The 15,539-nt window shown below is 52.6% G+C and overlaps 4 protein-coding genes across 4 annotated transcripts; 3 read left to right on the forward strand and 1 right to left on the reverse strand.

Moving 5' to 3' along the window:
• Window positions 1–1,867: 1,867 nt before the first annotated feature.
• Window positions 1,868–3,366, forward strand: CPAR01_11550 (dihydrolipoyllysine-residue acetyltransferase component- pyruvate dehydrogenase complex; the record flags this gene model as incomplete). The annotated part of the gene is made up of 2 exons (XM_060495809.1): window positions 1,868–2,179; window positions 2,308–3,366. 2 exons carry the CDS (start codon window positions 1,868–1,870, stop codon window positions 3,364–3,366), a joined length of 1,371 nt encoding a protein of 456 aa, XP_060346157.1.
• Window positions 3,367–4,852: 1,486 nt separating this feature from the next.
• Window positions 4,853–8,815, reverse strand: CPAR01_11551 (uncharacterized protein; the record flags this gene model as incomplete). The annotated part of the gene is made up of 1 exon (XM_060495810.1): window positions 4,853–8,815. The coding sequence occupies one exon, from the start codon at window positions 8,813–8,815 to the stop codon at window positions 4,853–4,855; it is 3,963 nt and encodes a 1,320-aa protein (XP_060346158.1).
• Window positions 8,816–10,070: 1,255 nt separating this feature from the next.
• On the forward strand, window positions 10,071–12,895 carry CPAR01_11552 (fungal specific transcription factor; the record flags this gene model as incomplete). The annotated part of the gene is made up of 3 exons (XM_060495811.1): window positions 10,071–10,904; window positions 11,123–12,769; window positions 12,830–12,895. 3 exons carry the CDS (start codon window positions 10,071–10,073, stop codon window positions 12,893–12,895), a joined length of 2,547 nt encoding a protein of 848 aa, XP_060346159.1.
• A 1,334-nt stretch (window positions 12,896–14,229) lies between these two features.
• On the forward strand, window positions 14,230–15,049 carry CPAR01_11553 (nucleoside-diphosphate-sugar epimerase; the record flags this gene model as incomplete). The annotated part of the gene is made up of 2 exons (XM_060495812.1): window positions 14,230–14,489; window positions 14,542–15,049. 2 exons carry the CDS (start codon window positions 14,230–14,232, stop codon window positions 15,047–15,049), a joined length of 768 nt encoding a protein of 255 aa, XP_060346160.1.
• Window positions 15,050–15,539: the final 490 nt, after the last annotated feature.

Consider the following 15,539-nt stretch of genomic DNA (forward strand, 5'->3'; position numbering starts at 1 on the left):
GGAGCACTGGAGACACCAAGTGCCATTCGCGAGTCGAGGGACGGTTCGTGATCAGGAGAGATTTCCGTTTCGAGAGACAGTCGAGACGCCGATCTAGAAGTGTTGCAGTAGCAAAGGCAATGGCAAGGTATGTAGGTAAGCTGGGCCGGGCATCGAGGGGCGCAGGCGCATATGCAGGGCGACGTGGAGAGGACGGCAACGCAAGGGGTGGGCCCCAGGTTGATGTCTATTAGTTTGGTGGTGTATCCGGCGTCTTCGGAGACGGCAGCATCGAAGCTTGGGGGTTCTGGCAGAAGAGGATGGTACTAGTGCGGTCGGTAGTAGGTATTGCTGACCGTGGTGGTGATGGCGTTGATGGAGATGGGTTCCGAGGTTGGTGGTGATGGAGTGGTCGCCCCAGCTTCTCGAGAAATGCAATACGAAGCAACACCGCTATGCTGTACTGTATCCGTAGTCTGTTAGTCCTCGCGAATTGGACAGCACAGGTAAAAGGCCGTAGGATGGAGATGGCAATGACGGTCCAAATTTCTTTGAATGGAGGGACCCCTGGCTCTGTCCCACGCTTAGCTTGGGGAATGGGACCTGGCACTTGGAGCTACCTGAGTTCATGTGCTGGTCTTGACGGCTTGCACTGTGAGCTCTTGGTGTAGGGCTGCTCGTAAGGTGAGGAAACGCTGGGTTACGTTCGAACACTGTGTAATGTGTGAATGCCGGCACTGTAATCCGAGATGGCCCTGGTCGATTTAATGTAGCTGCTGCATGGAGCGTTCTTTTTTTTTTTTTTCCACAGGAGGACTCCAGCAGCACAGCAAGAAGACGGGGCCATCTGGTTTACGTGGCGGACTGAGCAGGGCGTGCGTGCACCAGGGAGCGGCCACCTCTTCATTGTTTAATTGCCTTATGTCAGCAATTGGAGATGTGGCACGGACACCTCAGACCAGGCAGAAGTGGGGCTTGGAAGCTGAGGTAAGCAAAGTGCATCCGTGTTCTTTTGGACTTCTCTTTTTTTTTTCCGTCTCAAGGAATGGAAGGAAGGTCGACGGTAGGCGAGTCTTATCTGCGGTGTTATCAGCTGTGTCACGTGGGGCTGCGCTTACCTGCGGCCAATGACCCAATGAATGGAGCACAATCACCGTAGGCCCGCACTGCCCTCAACATTGTCTGTTCTCATTGGACACACGGCCTCTCTTGCAGCATGGAAGTATGTACTTCGTACTCCGTCAGGTCCCTTGTTTTCCCGGGCTATTTCCACTCCTCCATCTCAAGTCCGAAAAGTTCCTCAGGCGTCTCGGTCTTAATCAAGGCCGCCCAGCGAGCAGAGCGATCGCGGACCCTGTTGGCCCTGGCCCATTGGCGTTAAGCACCGGCCACAATTATCGGCGAAACTTACAGAGCGCTACCTATTGTCCACTGGACCACTGTAGTCCAGGCCTCGCCCAGTGCCCTTCAGTGAGCCAACGTGCGCCTAACGGCCGTCCCTCCCTGCGGCGTATTTTGTAGGGACACGCTAGCTCCCGATTCGGCCTAGCGCCCCAAGCTCCATCCAGCGACGGAGCTCAACGCAAAAAACTCCAGCCCCAAGGAAAGATTCCCGTCCGACAATCTCGAGCATCAACCTCGCCATCCCAGAATAATCCCGCGTCGCCTTTCTTCCTCTCCCTCTTCCCCCCCCCTTCTCTTCGTCTCGCGCAATCTCGTCATTCAATTGCCCCGTAGGCTTCAATTGTTCGACGTCGACGGTCCTTTCTTTCTCTGAAAAAGGATCATCATCTTGAATCGTCGCCTCCCCCCCGAGCCCGGTCCGCCGTCCAACCATCGCCAAATTTCTCCCTGCTTTCGCGCCGCCCGCGAGAGCTATTTATTCACCATGATCTCTTCAGTCCTGAGACGGACTGTTCGTCAGAACACCCTCCTCCGCACCAACCTCTCTTCCCAGATCCTGAGATGTTACGCCTCCTACCCCCCGCACACCATCATCAAGATGCCCGCTCTGTCGCCCACCATGACGGCGGGAAATATCGGATCTTGGCAGAAGAAGGCCGGTGACAGCATCGCCCCTGGTGATGTCCTGGTCGAGATCGAGACCGACAAGGCCCAGATGGACTTTGAGTTCCAGGAAGAGGGTGTTATCGCCAAGCTTCTGAAGGAGTCCGGTGAGAAGGACATCCCCGTCGGTAACGTACGTCCACCCCGATGCCCAATTCCAAATTCCCCTCGTCGAGTCCGGTCGGGCGCATTTCGCCATTATGCCCATCAACATTATCAACACCCTCATGATGTATGCGCAAACTGACACTCCCCTCACAGCCCATCGCCGTCCTCGTCGAGGAGGGTACCGATGTCAGCGCCTTCGAGGGCTTCTCCGCCGCCGACGCCGGTGGTGAGTCCAAGCCCGCTCCCAAGGAGCAGCCCAAGAAGGAGTCCGAGTCCAAGCCTGCCCCTACCCCCGAGCCCGAGAACTCCTCCGACGACTTCAACAAGCCCGCCGGCAAGCTCGAGAACGCTATCGAGCGTGAGCCCAACGCCTCCTTCACCGCTGTCCGCCTCGCCAAGGAGAAGGGCATCAACATCCGCGACGTCAAGGGATCCGGCAAGGGCGGTAAGATTACCGAGGAGGATGTCAAGAAGGCTGTCTCTTCCCCGGTTGTCGCTGCTCCCGGCGCTTCCTACGAGGACGTCCCCATCAGCGGCATGCGCAAGACCATTGCCTCCCGCCTCGTCGAGTCTACCCAGACCAACCCCCACTTCTTCGTCTCCTCCAGCATCTCCGTCAGCAAGCTCCTCAAGCTTCGCCAGGCCCTCAACGCCTCCTCTGACGGCAAATACAAGCTGTCAGTCAACGACTTCCTCATCAAGGCCATCGGTGTCGCTTCCAAGAAGGTTCCCCAGGCCAACTCCAGCTGGCTCGGCGATGTCATCCGGCAGCACAACACTGTCGACGTTTCCGTCGCCGTTTCCACCCCCACTGGCCTCATCACTCCCATCGTCACCGGTGTCGAGGCCCGCGGTCTCGAGGGTATCTCCTCCGAGGTCAAGAAGCTCGCCAAGCTCGCCCGCGACGGCAAGCTCAAGCCTGAGCAGTACCAGGGCGGCTCCATCTCCATCTCCAACATGGGTATGAACGACGCCGTCGACAGCTTCACTGCCATCATCAACCCCCCTCAGTCCACCATCCTCGCCATCGGCACCACCAAGAAGGTCGCTGTCCCCGCCCTGTCCGAGGACGGCACCACCGGCGTCGAGTTTGATGACCAGATCACCATCACCGGCAGCTTCGACCACAAGGTTGTTGACGGTGCCGTTGGTGCCGAGTTCCTCAAGGAGCTCAAGAAGGTCCTTGAGAACCCCCTCGAGCTCCTTTTGTAAGCAAAATCTGCTGTCGTTGTTGTTGACGTTGCGTTGCGCGTGCGGAGGCAAAAAAGAGGCATGATGTGAAAGTTTCGAAGAGGCGTATCCGGCGTGAGAGAATTATAGACAATCCAGGCCGATGGATATGACCTGTGGCTTTTTTGCCAAAGGGAGGAAGCGGAGGGCAGTGGAAGATGGGCCGAAAGCATACACCATCTGCTCGGCGGCGAACGAGGAACGAACCCCCCCTACCACAACCTACTTCCCGTGTACAATGATCTCCTGAACTAATGCTGCATCTCGGGTGCGGAAGAGGTTTCTGTCTTGTACATTTGGTCTCCTATTCCCATTTTACCTAGAAATCCAAGCAGTTACCGTTGAAAAGCTGAAATCGCCTATATTGTGCTATCTATTTGCATGTGCGCATGTGTAAAACCAGTCAAATAGCCAGGAACGCGGCTTTTGGCGCGCTAACTCGAACTGGTTCAAGATCGGATGAACGCGTCAACACCTGGTCGTAAAAGGCCCCCCGGTGTGTCGGGTAACAGCCAAAAACGCGTATTAGATTCAGAGATACTACAAAGCATGTCTCGAGACAACGTTATATGCTACTCAGGTGCTTTCAAAAAATGTCTGGAATCTTTACCGCTTACTATGGCGGCATGGTCTCGAACATTGATGGAAGCCTTCGCAGCTTGAAGAGGCTCGCTTAGTCACTGTGTGGGGAAGGAAAGAGAAGATGGTGAAGCCCGATCTTGATCTAAGACTGATAGGTTTCTCTAAAAGTCGCGATAACTTGTTTTTCTCCTGTTGTTCACGTACTCAGATGCTTGTTCAGATGTTTGGGTCAATTCTTCATTTAAGTGAATCAAAACTTCTCTAGCCTTTCGGTTGGATGTGATTTCAATTATCCAGCAAGCTTCCGGTCCTAATGATGCAAAAAATGCCCCTACCTCTTGTAGAAAACACGACGATGGAATTTTTCTACCTCGTCTTATCAAAGACCTTACTTGGAGGATTATGGAGATAGGAACTTTGTTGACTTTCATAGAGCATAATCATTATTAGGGAGGAGCCTTTACTTTACCTTTACCTATGCGGCCAGACTTTCAAGCCGGCATTGAAGTGATATCCCGTGGAGTGCTCAAGAACGTGGGAATGAACAGAACGAGTGGATTTGATATAGGTTCTAGAGATGGTACGGCTCGATATGAAACAAAACCCAAGTATTTGTTCGGTACTTCCACTTCATGATTGCCACATGTGCACGTCCTTATTCCGTCCTTCACCAGATAGGAAATGAAAGACAAAGGGTTGTGTCAACCAGGAAATCAAAAGGAAACTAAAAGGAAACTGCGCACTTTCCGAGCTTGGGAGAATGGCCCGTAACTTTGACGACTTACTCTTTTTCTTGTCCGTAGCAAAGAAGAACGTCATTGCTTCTCATGCCCAGAGCAAGCCGCCAAGGACGACATTGACTAGAGCCTCGTCTTTGAAGCTTCCCCTACATACATCTCGGCAGGAAGGCTGAAAGAAAAGCGCGCTTATCGATTCTATGACCAACCTCATTGCTTGTACCCTTCACTTCCAATGTCGGCTTGACCCCCTCAGACTCAGTTATGCGGTAGTCTGGACTGGCAAGTGCAGCCACAACTCCGCCGTCCTTGAGTACGAGTTGAACCAGAGTGACAACCGCTTGCAGATTCGCCGGATACAAGGCCCCTCGCGTGAAGTTGCCTGGCGTTCTCAAAGGCTTCGGGGCTTTGTTCTTGATTTCAGCTGGTAGTTTGTCGCAGAGATCGTTGTACAGGTTGCAAGGCATTTCCTCCTCCCTTGCCCGATCGTTCGGAGATAGCATCATCCTCCTCTTCATCTCCTTTTGAACAGCACCCATGACATCGAGCAAGATGCTAGAGTCCCGTGTCGCGCCCTCTCCCCGCCTGTGAATCTCTGCCGCAAGAATCAAGGTGTTCTTAGCCGTTGCGAGCTGTTCCAGCTGTTCCTTTGGTGCACCGCGTGCTTCTGCAACGCTAATTAACCTCTCGACGTATTTGATGAGGCCTAACCCCCTGTTGAACATTGCTCTCCTCGTGAGCTGCTCACTCAAATCGGCTAACTCGATGAGATCATCTCGCAACTCTGTTTGGAGCTTAAGGTAGGTTTCTATGGCCTTGAGAAGGGCTCCCTCAAGGGAATTGTTGTTCGAGTTCCAGCGTTTGATGAGTTCCTCTGGCACAAGCCACTGACTGCGCTCCTCAATGACGATCATGTATCGAGTATTTTTGTGTTTGTTCCAGCTGCAATGTTTCTTGCAAACAGTACAATTGCCATAGTTCATGGCAGCACAGAAGTATTTAGATACGTCATCGCTTAAGCGGCATACTTCATGGCAGGTGAAGTTGCACTCAAGGCACAAAGTGGTGGCTAGGCCTGCGGGAAGGTCTTTCTGCACCGCCACGTCATGTGTGATCTTGACTTTCTGGCCGGGAGCCGCACCAACGGCTTTGGCGAGTGCCCCCATATTTGCAATCAAGTTCTGGGCCTCAGTTGCCGTGCGAAGAATTTTCTTTTCTGCAAGTTGGCACTTTTGCTCCAGTAGGATTCGATCTTTCGTCACCTGGGCGCTGTTGATCGTAGGAATTGGCGTCATGGAACGGAGCATTTCCATGACCTGGAACTGTCCTCTGACGCACTGAATCCAGCCGTCGCGGAAGACATCACTCTGGACGCCTGTTGGATTGATGCTGAATGCGCTGTTATTGACGGAGATCTCTCCGTTCTCGATGGGCCATTCCAGCTTTCTCAAGGTCGCGCGAGCCAGGGGCTCACCGGCGTCACTAAAGGTGTAGATGGTTCTAAGACACGATTTGACGTCTTTGGCGAAGAGGGAGAACACATACGTCGCCACGGGCTCAAGGATTGTGGTGCGTGTCTCGTTGGCGCGGCAAGTGAAGATGATGGCGTTGACATGTGTGACCGTTTTGAAGAATTCTGACATGGCAGCGGTCACAAAGGCGTCGCGTGCCACCCCTCTGGTGTCACCGTAGCCAGGAGTGTCGACAACGAGAATCGTTCTGCCATAGAATAGAGGATTGAGTGGTCGGATCCTGTAACAGTTGACAATCTGTGTCACCGATTCGGCCTGATTGGCACCGCGATCATCGACAACCAGTATGCGTGCCTCATCATCTATCTCACCACCGAAAAGAAACGAGATAAATGCATTGATCTGGGTGCTCTTTCCGTGACCGCTAGTACCAGCAAAGACGACAACCAAAGTGTCATCCATATTAGTGATATCGGATGCTTGTATCTCGGGTTTGAATTGAGGCGCGACATCCATGATGCGGACAACAACTTCGCCTCCAAATCTCCGGTCTGAGGTCGTCCGCGAAGCCACTTCCTTGAGACCCAGAAATAGTGTTGCTTTGCGACCAGACTGGTCAAGGCCCCATGGTGTCAAAATACAGCCGGGTGTCCTTTTAGATAGCGAAGCCCTGTTCTTGGCGAAGAACGCAACCATCTCCGAAGCCACAGACGGCAACTTGGCTGTGCGGCCTACAGCAGGTATGCTCCATTCTGAAGGTCCGATGAGTGTTTGGACACTGATGGCTATACTGTGATCGCAGTCGTCCGGCAAGTCCTCAAGTAGCACTGTACTGGTGGAAGCTGAGAACTTCACTTCCGTCACTTTCTCGTTCTCGCCTGCCCGGGGGAAAGCTCCATCTTTCTGAGTGTTCTTCTGACGGCGGTATTGCAAGATGAAGCCCGTGATTGGGAAGGCCGATCTTTCTCGCTCTTCTCGCTCCTCTGGCTCTCGATCCCAAGAGACGGTGATGCTCTGGCCGAGCACGGTGAGTTGAGGGCTGGCGGGCGCCTTGGGGAGCAGCCCTGTGACGATGAGATTCTTGGTGGGGCTGTGAGGGCTGTCCAAGAGAATATCTCCCATGCTGGTTTTAACCCTCTTCCCTTCCCCAACTCCGGGACGGTAAGCTTTCTGTATGAAAGCGATCCCAAATTCGACGGCATCCCCTGATAGCAGCCGTTGTTGACGAAGAGTTGCGCAAGACTGCCTGACGTTGGAGACAATTTGTTCGTTTTCGAACCATTCTTCTTCTGCGTCATCATCAGAGTCGTCGTCCGATGTGCCGACGCAGTCTCCTGTATCACCGGGTGCCTTCAAAAGGGCCTCTTGTAGTGGATGGGTCGAGGCTCCGACGAAACGATCGCTCAAGGACAAAAACAGCCTCGGTTTCTCTACGTCGACCATCGACTTGTGTTGCAGTCCGCCGGCGGCGCCGAGGTGGTTGACAAACTTGTCCGTAACAAGCGCCGCGACAGTCCCATTAAGAACAAAAGCTTCACTCTCCTTTCGCTTGATAAATCTCTCAGCGATGGCGATACGCTGCTCAAAGAGAGTGACGGTTGAGTGAAGTTCAGAGATCTTCTCATTTTTATCACTCCTAATATCCCGCAACTCAGGTAGCAATTGACGTGCATCAATCGTGAAGCTGGTTCGAGATTCGGCGAACATGGCTTGGAAATTGGATATCTGGCGTCCAATGTCAAGGAAGTGTCTTTGGAATACCTCGAGCTGAGCGAGGTCTTGCAGCTTAAGGGTGGTTGTCAATCCCGCATGGAGCGTCTTTGCTGTCTTATCGACGAGTTGAGAGTCAAGAGCCCGTACGAGGCACTTCACCTTGTTGTTGATAGTAGATAGTGGTAAGAGCTTGTAAGAGAGAGTGTTCATCTGTTGCGCTAGTTTATCGGGCATTTCTGCTGTAACGCGCCGGGCATCGTCAAGGTTAGATACACTTTCGGCGATAGCGCCACTGTATGAGATCCTGACGTTTTCGAACTTCTCGTCCTTCTGTTTTGAGAATTCCACCGTGGCAGACCCATTGACGGGAATATTTGCAACGCCAGCTCTGAGCTCGCTCGTGACCTTCCTGGCCTCGTCGGCAGTGGAGCAGGACTGAACATAGCTGAGGGTAGCGCTGCCACCTTCGACCACCTCGGAGACGAAGTGTGTGAAACGGTCACTGTCGAGGTATTGTTCGTACTTCATAGCGGCCAAGGTCTCCTGGGGGATGCGACGCGTGCGACGCACCACCGAGCACGATACATCAATGCGTGCCTCATGAGTGCTTGTTTTCTTGTCACCAAGGTACCTGGCTGCGCCCGTTGCGGTGACCAGCTGAAGATCGAGGCCCAGTGAGCCCTCAAGCCCCAACGAGCTATTTTTGCGTGACTCCTCAAGTGATTCCGAGAAGTGGAACTCAGCCCCCTGGAGTTGCTTGGTGTCGATCTCCGCAGTGGGATTGACGGTACTGTTATCCCAGAGGGAAATACCACTGAAGAACTGTGACGTCCGCGCATCGTACATCATACCGAGCTGGACATCCTGATCAAGAGCAGGTTGAGAGATGGGCTGAGAAAGAACCAGGTCGTTTGAAGTGTGATCCATCTTGCCTGAACGCTGACAATGTGCAATTGAAGAGATGATCACGAAATGGAAGTTGGAGGAAGAGAAAGAAGAACTGGAAAATGCTGGAATTTCCTTGAGCAGGCTGCGAGATTTTAATCACTGATAAAGGCCGAAAGTGCATCTTGGCGAATTAGTCAAATAAGAAGTGAATGTATCTTTTCTCTCTGATGGTGGTTAGCAGGGGCTCAAGTTGGAGAACAAGACTTACATGTACATCAAGACTATCAAACTGACGTTCCACGAGTTGACTTTGAGGAGGTCACCGACATGTACGGTAGACCTATGGCGTTGCGCCTGCATCCATCCGAGACCTTATGATTAGCCAAGTTTCTGCTTCTGTCTGCTCGTTACTGTAGGCTCAGCGCCATTGCCCAGGTGGCGACCGAGAGTGAGGACTGTGAGATTCACAGATTCACATCCAACGAAATCGCATTTCGTTCAAAAGTTTACACGGAAACATTGTTGAAGACTAGGCTATCTTCAAAAAAACCATTTGAAGCTTCGCATAGCCAAAGTCTGATTGTCATTGTAGCTAAGGGCTGGGATTTGGCAGTTCAACAGCGTAAGGTAGGCGTAGTAACTCAAATAACATGAACGAGTGAACTTTCGCGATATCTCACTTTAATATCCGCAAGGCTCTGGCTGGTAGTGCAATGAACATGCATGTGTGACGTGTCACGTACGAACATTCGAGTGGATGGCACTTGAAGGTAGTACACTGCATGACATCTTGCCAGAACTTCGCATCCCTCGGAACTCCGTTGAAGCATTGGCTGGACCGATCCCCAATTTGCCGAGCTTCCACATCAGTCGGCGTTTCCGATTGCAATTCGGTGATCTTTTAGCCCGAGCATTGAACCAATCAAACTGCTAAGGATCTCGGTGTATGGCGGGCGGAACGTCCCAAAAGCGCAAGAATCCCGACGACATGTCGGGGATAAGCTCTGTCTTACTTCCTTCGCCATTGAACTCATCGTTCTCCTCCCTCTTCACAACTTACAATTATCTGATCATCTGATAAGATCTCTTACAAGATCTGCCAGTAGTACCATGGACCCGTCGAATCCTGGCCCAGGCAACAGCTTTCGATAAACTGGGCCTAATCTACTTGGTGAGATTCGGACTCAGTTCAAAAAGCCGAGCATCCCACCAAGCTCGCCCAGCCCGCGTCCCATGATCGCATCCTTCCCCTGTTTCCCAATTCTCCAACCAGAAACTTGTAGTACTCCCCACAATGGATTCTTTGAGAAGCCCAGATCAGTTCTCGGCGCCGAAGAAGCGGCGTAGGCCTGCTCTGGCATGCGAACAATGCCGCCGTCGGAAAGTCCGCTGCGATAGGAATCTCCCCTGCAGCACCTGCATCCGATCCAAACACGCCGTCTGCACATACACCTCGCAGGCAAAGCCAACGACTAGAAACAGTCCCAAACATGGGGCTGAAGTTAACGAGGGTTCTCTTCACACGGCTCTCCGCCTGCCGGACCTTGTCCTTCCCGCGCCCTCATCCCTGCGGGCGAGGCCACCGGTGACTTCTTCTCCCGCCGTTGGTGCAGATACCACTCTACCCACTCGGACACGGCTAGAAAACTTCAAAGATCCCGTCCACGGTTCGACCAAGGCCAGCGAATCGGGTCTCGGGTTCCCGGAACCGATCATCCCTACTTCTCGGCCCCTGTCAGAGGCATCTCCCACCACGCATGACCCAAGAACGCTCGACGGAAACCCTCTCTTCAACCCCACTGACCCCGGTGAACATGGCGGACTCTCCGACTTTGGGATCTGGCGGCCGCTAAACCCTTCGCGTCCCCCGGCTTCCGTGAGCGTGAGAGCGGAGACGGCATCGACTCCTGGAAGTTGCCCCGGCTCCTCGTCGACGGTAAATTCTCTGGTTGATCGGGTGAAGCAACTTGAGCAGCAATTGTCGGATCTCACTGTGAAGTACGGTGCTAGGGAGGAAGATATACCTCAACCTACGCCTGGTCTCCGAGAAGGGTTGAGGTATAGTCGTGGCTGCGTCAGCAAGACTCGTTACTTTGGGCAGAGTCATTGGATGAATGCTGCTGATATGGTTAGTACTAATCTCATTTCAAGTCATCTTGATTCAAGCCGCTGCTCATTATTCCCTCCTATTTCCTAAAGGGTCAATTGCCTCTCATCGCTCGCCTGTCTCTTATTTTTTGCTCTGCTATCGTCCAGTTATGGTTATAGACTCTGGTCCAGCATGAGGATCTAGACACACTCCTTGTCACATTCTATCAGCGTGGTAGATACTTACACTTACTACAGTTGTACCGTCTCGTCAACTTTGCAAGGAAGTTTGAGAACCGTCGATCATCTCAGCTCTATGTTGATCTAGAAAGATGCAAAAAGCTAGGCCGCATCATCAAAGCCCGCCGGACCCCCTCATTCAGCACAATCTCAACTGGCAAGAGCATGCCCTCGCGAGACTTAGCAGATGTTCTCATTGGAAACTACCTGCGCACCTTTGAGTGCATCCACCGCATCGTCCACGTCCCGACCTTCAAAGCAGACTACGAAAAGTACTGGCTGAACCCCTCCGACGCGAGCGACTCCTTCATCATCACCATGCAGCTGTGCATGGGCATCGGCGCCACAATGCATGACGAACGCTTTACCCTCAGAAATCTGGCCATTCAGTGGTTCTGGGAAGCCATGTTCTGGCTCATTGCCCCCTGCGAAAAATCCAAGATGACTATCCCAGGGCTGCAGATCCGATGCTTGATGCACCATCTTCGTCACACGGCCAATATCGGCTGTGATCTCACCTGGATCGGCGCTGGTGCTCTTCTCCGAACGGCTATGTACATGGGACTGCATCGCGATCCCAAATCAATCATCAAAATGTCTCCATACCGCGCTGAAATTCGTCGGAGGCTTTGGGTCACGATCTTAGAGATGACGCTGCAGACGAGCGTCGACTCTGGAGGCCCGCCTCTTATTTCATTAGACGACTTCGACACTGAATTACCGGCAAACCTAGATGACGAGCAACTCGTCGAAGATGGCGAGTCCGCCTTCCCTGTGCCCAGGGATTCGGGTACACACACACAGATGACGATTCCGCTGGCATTATTCGGAACATTCGCAGCTCGTCTCGCTGTAGCAAAGCGCGTCAACGAGTTCCGCTCAGATACAGTCTACGAAGAGACCCTCCGACATAGCAACGAACTGAGCAGATCGCTCCAAAAGATGATGCAGCAGCTTAAGGCGTACCCGTCTGTCACCTCTTTTCAGCTGCGATATGTTCAGACCCTGACGTACCGGCTCTTCTTTGCCCTGCACCACCCGATTGCCCCGCTGGCGCTGCGGAACCCCGTTTACTACTTCTCTCGTAAGATGGTCGTTGACACGGCGTTGCGACTGTGTGAGGTTGCCTTTCTGGCACCTGACAAGTCTGGCACTGGCGCCACGATGAAGCCTGCGACCCCGTCGGAGGTGGATTTCCATCGGTTGACTATTAATGGTGCCGGGTTTTACCGATCTGTTCCCTTCCAAGGCGTCATGACACTGGGGTTGGAGCTCATCAACATCAAGGAGGAGGAAGTGAGGAATGGGCACTCCATATTCTACAGCGGCTCTGAAGATCAGCTGCGCGGTATTCTTGACGCTGTGTACGACTGGTCGCGGAATCGGATTCGGTCGGGAGAGACGAACATCAAGGGCCACGCGCTGAGTGTACTTCTCATTGCTCATATTCATGGCTTGGAGCAGGGTGTCAGTGATGAAAAGATTGAGAACTTCTTCGAAGAGGCGTGTAGGGAGCGTGTTAAGGAGTGCCATGATTTGCTCAAGGAGTTGGCTGGAGGCGATGTAACTGAGGAAGGGGTCAGCATGCCCGATGTCCACGATTTGGATATGGACTTTGATGCCGGCGTCGACATGCTCGGGGATTGGGATTGGGGCACATCTTTGGTAAACATTCTTCCTACAAGCCCCAAACTGGTTTGATTCCGCCTTCTAACTTGATTCCAGGACAATAATGGGTTCGGGTTCAGTTCCATTATGAACTTCAACGCTATGCCTGAGATGTTCTCATGATGCAGCACTCAATCTGTTGGAGACACTGCCTTTGGAACTAGTATACAATCATCTGTCATGGTATTCGTTCGAAAGTCAGTCCGCAACTCTGCAACATTGCGTCTTCCTGCGACAAACTGAGTGGCGGAGATCAATTCTCTCAGCTCAGTCCTAGACCGCGTGCTTGATCAGACTAGACCAAGCCAGAGACGAAATCTATTCACGAGAAATTACTCCTCTTCGTTGACAACCTTATGAAAGGTAGTTAGTGCTTGGGGGCTTATTGCCGATGAAGCTGAGGCAGAGAAGAATAGGCAAAAAGGGAGATGGCGAGGGCGCTCCGAGGGCGCAACGGGGTAGAATTGAAGAGCTATAGGAGAAGCGAATACACTAAAGAAGAATTAATAGAGGTTTTCATCATGTGCTACTAGGCGAGAAGATGCTATACTATGAACACTTGCCAAGTTCTGATGACAAGTGTTCGACTTTGAACAACTCAACGTGTAGGATTCAAGAGTAAAAAGAAAAAAGCCCAACCGGACGGAAGAACACCGAAGTCCACTGCAAAAGATGAGTAAACAACCGTCTCAGCATGGCTGTGAGTGATATTTTCCGCTGCGGAGATTCTGTAATTTCGGCGTTTGGCGGGAATAACAGCTGAATCTTGTTGCATTCTACTCTAATGCTCTGAAGTACCTTACGTGCTTACCTACTTTAGCTGCAGTTCAGTGCGACAGCGACAGCATGTAGCAACCTGGGGCTTTAGCGGTGCAGTGGCTGCTTGCTGATGGCCCTCCTCTCATAGCTAGGTACCAAGGCGAAATTAGACTTGAGCTTCGAGCTGGCCAGCGTAAGTCAGAATCGGATGAAAGCCTCACACCGGTCAAGGAATTTGTGACTATGACTGGATGGAATTAGCAACTATGCGGTGCAACAATATCCCGTCAGACAAACAGAAGTCCCTTCATGGACCCCTAAGCTTCGGACTTGGTCCTTTTGAGGTCTTACTGCCTTGGTGCAGGTTCCAGAAGCAGCCGCGCACGTAATTCAGGCGCCGTGAGATGGCGATAGCGCTAACTCCGGGACGCCTTCCGCTGGCAGATGACTCTGTAATTCGTCTGCTAAGGCGCCAGGGTGGATTCAATGTCCGCAGGACGCGGCCGCACCGCCCGCTCCGTCTTAGACGGCTGAGATTGAAAAGACGGCCGAATCGCTGCTGACCTGACTGAGATGTAGATTATTGCTCTCTCATCTTATTCACTTTTGATATCCAGGGCACTCTAGCAGAAGTGATCATTTCCACAGTGACGTTGTTGTCATCTCTAAAGCACGACTCAACCGACACTACTAACACGATGCATCTCATCCTCACTGGAGCCACTGGCCTTGTAGGCTCAGGCGTTCTCGATGCCATGATCAAGATGAAGGACATCACAAAGATCTCAGTCCTCAGCAGAAGCCCGATCCCCATGGCCGAAGCCTCAAAAGATCCTCGAATCAGTGTCATCATCCACAAGGACTTTGAAAAGTACGACGCAGACGTACTCGATAAGCTCAAGGGCGCAAATGGCGCTGTGTGGGCACTGGGCATCAGCCAGAACAAGGTCAGCAAAGAGTAAGCACAACCCCTTCAACCACCCCTACGAGAAGTGCTTACACGGCCGAAGGGATTATGTCAAAATCACAAAGGACTACACTTTGGAAGCAGCAAAGGCTTTCGCCAACCTACCGCCGAACAACGAACCCTTCCGCTTCATCTACGTCTCAGGCGAGGGCGCGACGCAGACGCCGGGCCGCTTCAGCGCCATCTTCGCCCGAGTCAAGGGCGAGACCGAGACCCTCCTCTCCGAGATGCGCGCCGCGAACCCGCGTCTGCGCGCCGAATCTGTCCGCCCTGCCTTCGTAGACAAGGCCGGCCACGAGGCCGTCGAGACCTATGCGCCCAACGCCGGCGCGCTGTACAACGCCATGAATATGTTCCTCGGTCCCGTGATTCGAGCAACTATGCCGTCTTTTGTCAGCCCGACAGAAGTTTTGGGCAAATTCATGAGTGAAATGGCGATGGGCAAGATGGATGACGGACTTACTGCGGGCGGGAAGGGGATTATTACGCTTAACGGCGGATTGAGGGTCGTGGAGAATGTTGGCTTCAGAAGGTTGGCTGGTTTGCAGTGAAGATACCCCGTGAGATATGAATCCCAGTGCCGACGTGTAAAGTAGCTTTTTCGTTGTAGTATTGCGTTCCATTAGCAGTTGAATTATGACTCACCATACCGATTGTCTAAATGTTCAGGGTTTACACTGATTTGCGCTCGCATCTTTGGACATGGACGATTAACTTGTCGCATTGCCAGACTCCAACACTATATAATGCGTGGTCTGGGGCCAAGTCGCCAGCCAAAACCACTCATTGGATCCCGCAGGGATCTCCTGGCTCAATGGTCTAGTGGTATGATTCGCCCTTCGGGTTTACCAATCCTTGCGCATAGCGTGAAATTGGGCGAGGTCTCGGGTTCGAATCCCGATTGAGCCCTTCCGTTTTGCCAATTCTTGATATATCGTGTCAATGTTGATTTGTTTTTGGCTGATGGTCGGTCATTCCTGCATGTTTGCGAGCGACGGCTTCGTCGCTTTGACTTGGTTGTGGCCAGACAACCCCTTTTGT

The sequence above is a fragment of the Colletotrichum paranaense genome (genome assembly GCF_030867605.1).
Source record: "Colletotrichum paranaense strain IMI 384185 chromosome Unknown Scaffold_9.1, whole genome shotgun sequence".
Lineage (NCBI taxonomy): Eukaryota > Fungi > Ascomycota > Sordariomycetes > Glomerellales > Glomerellaceae > Colletotrichum > Colletotrichum paranaense.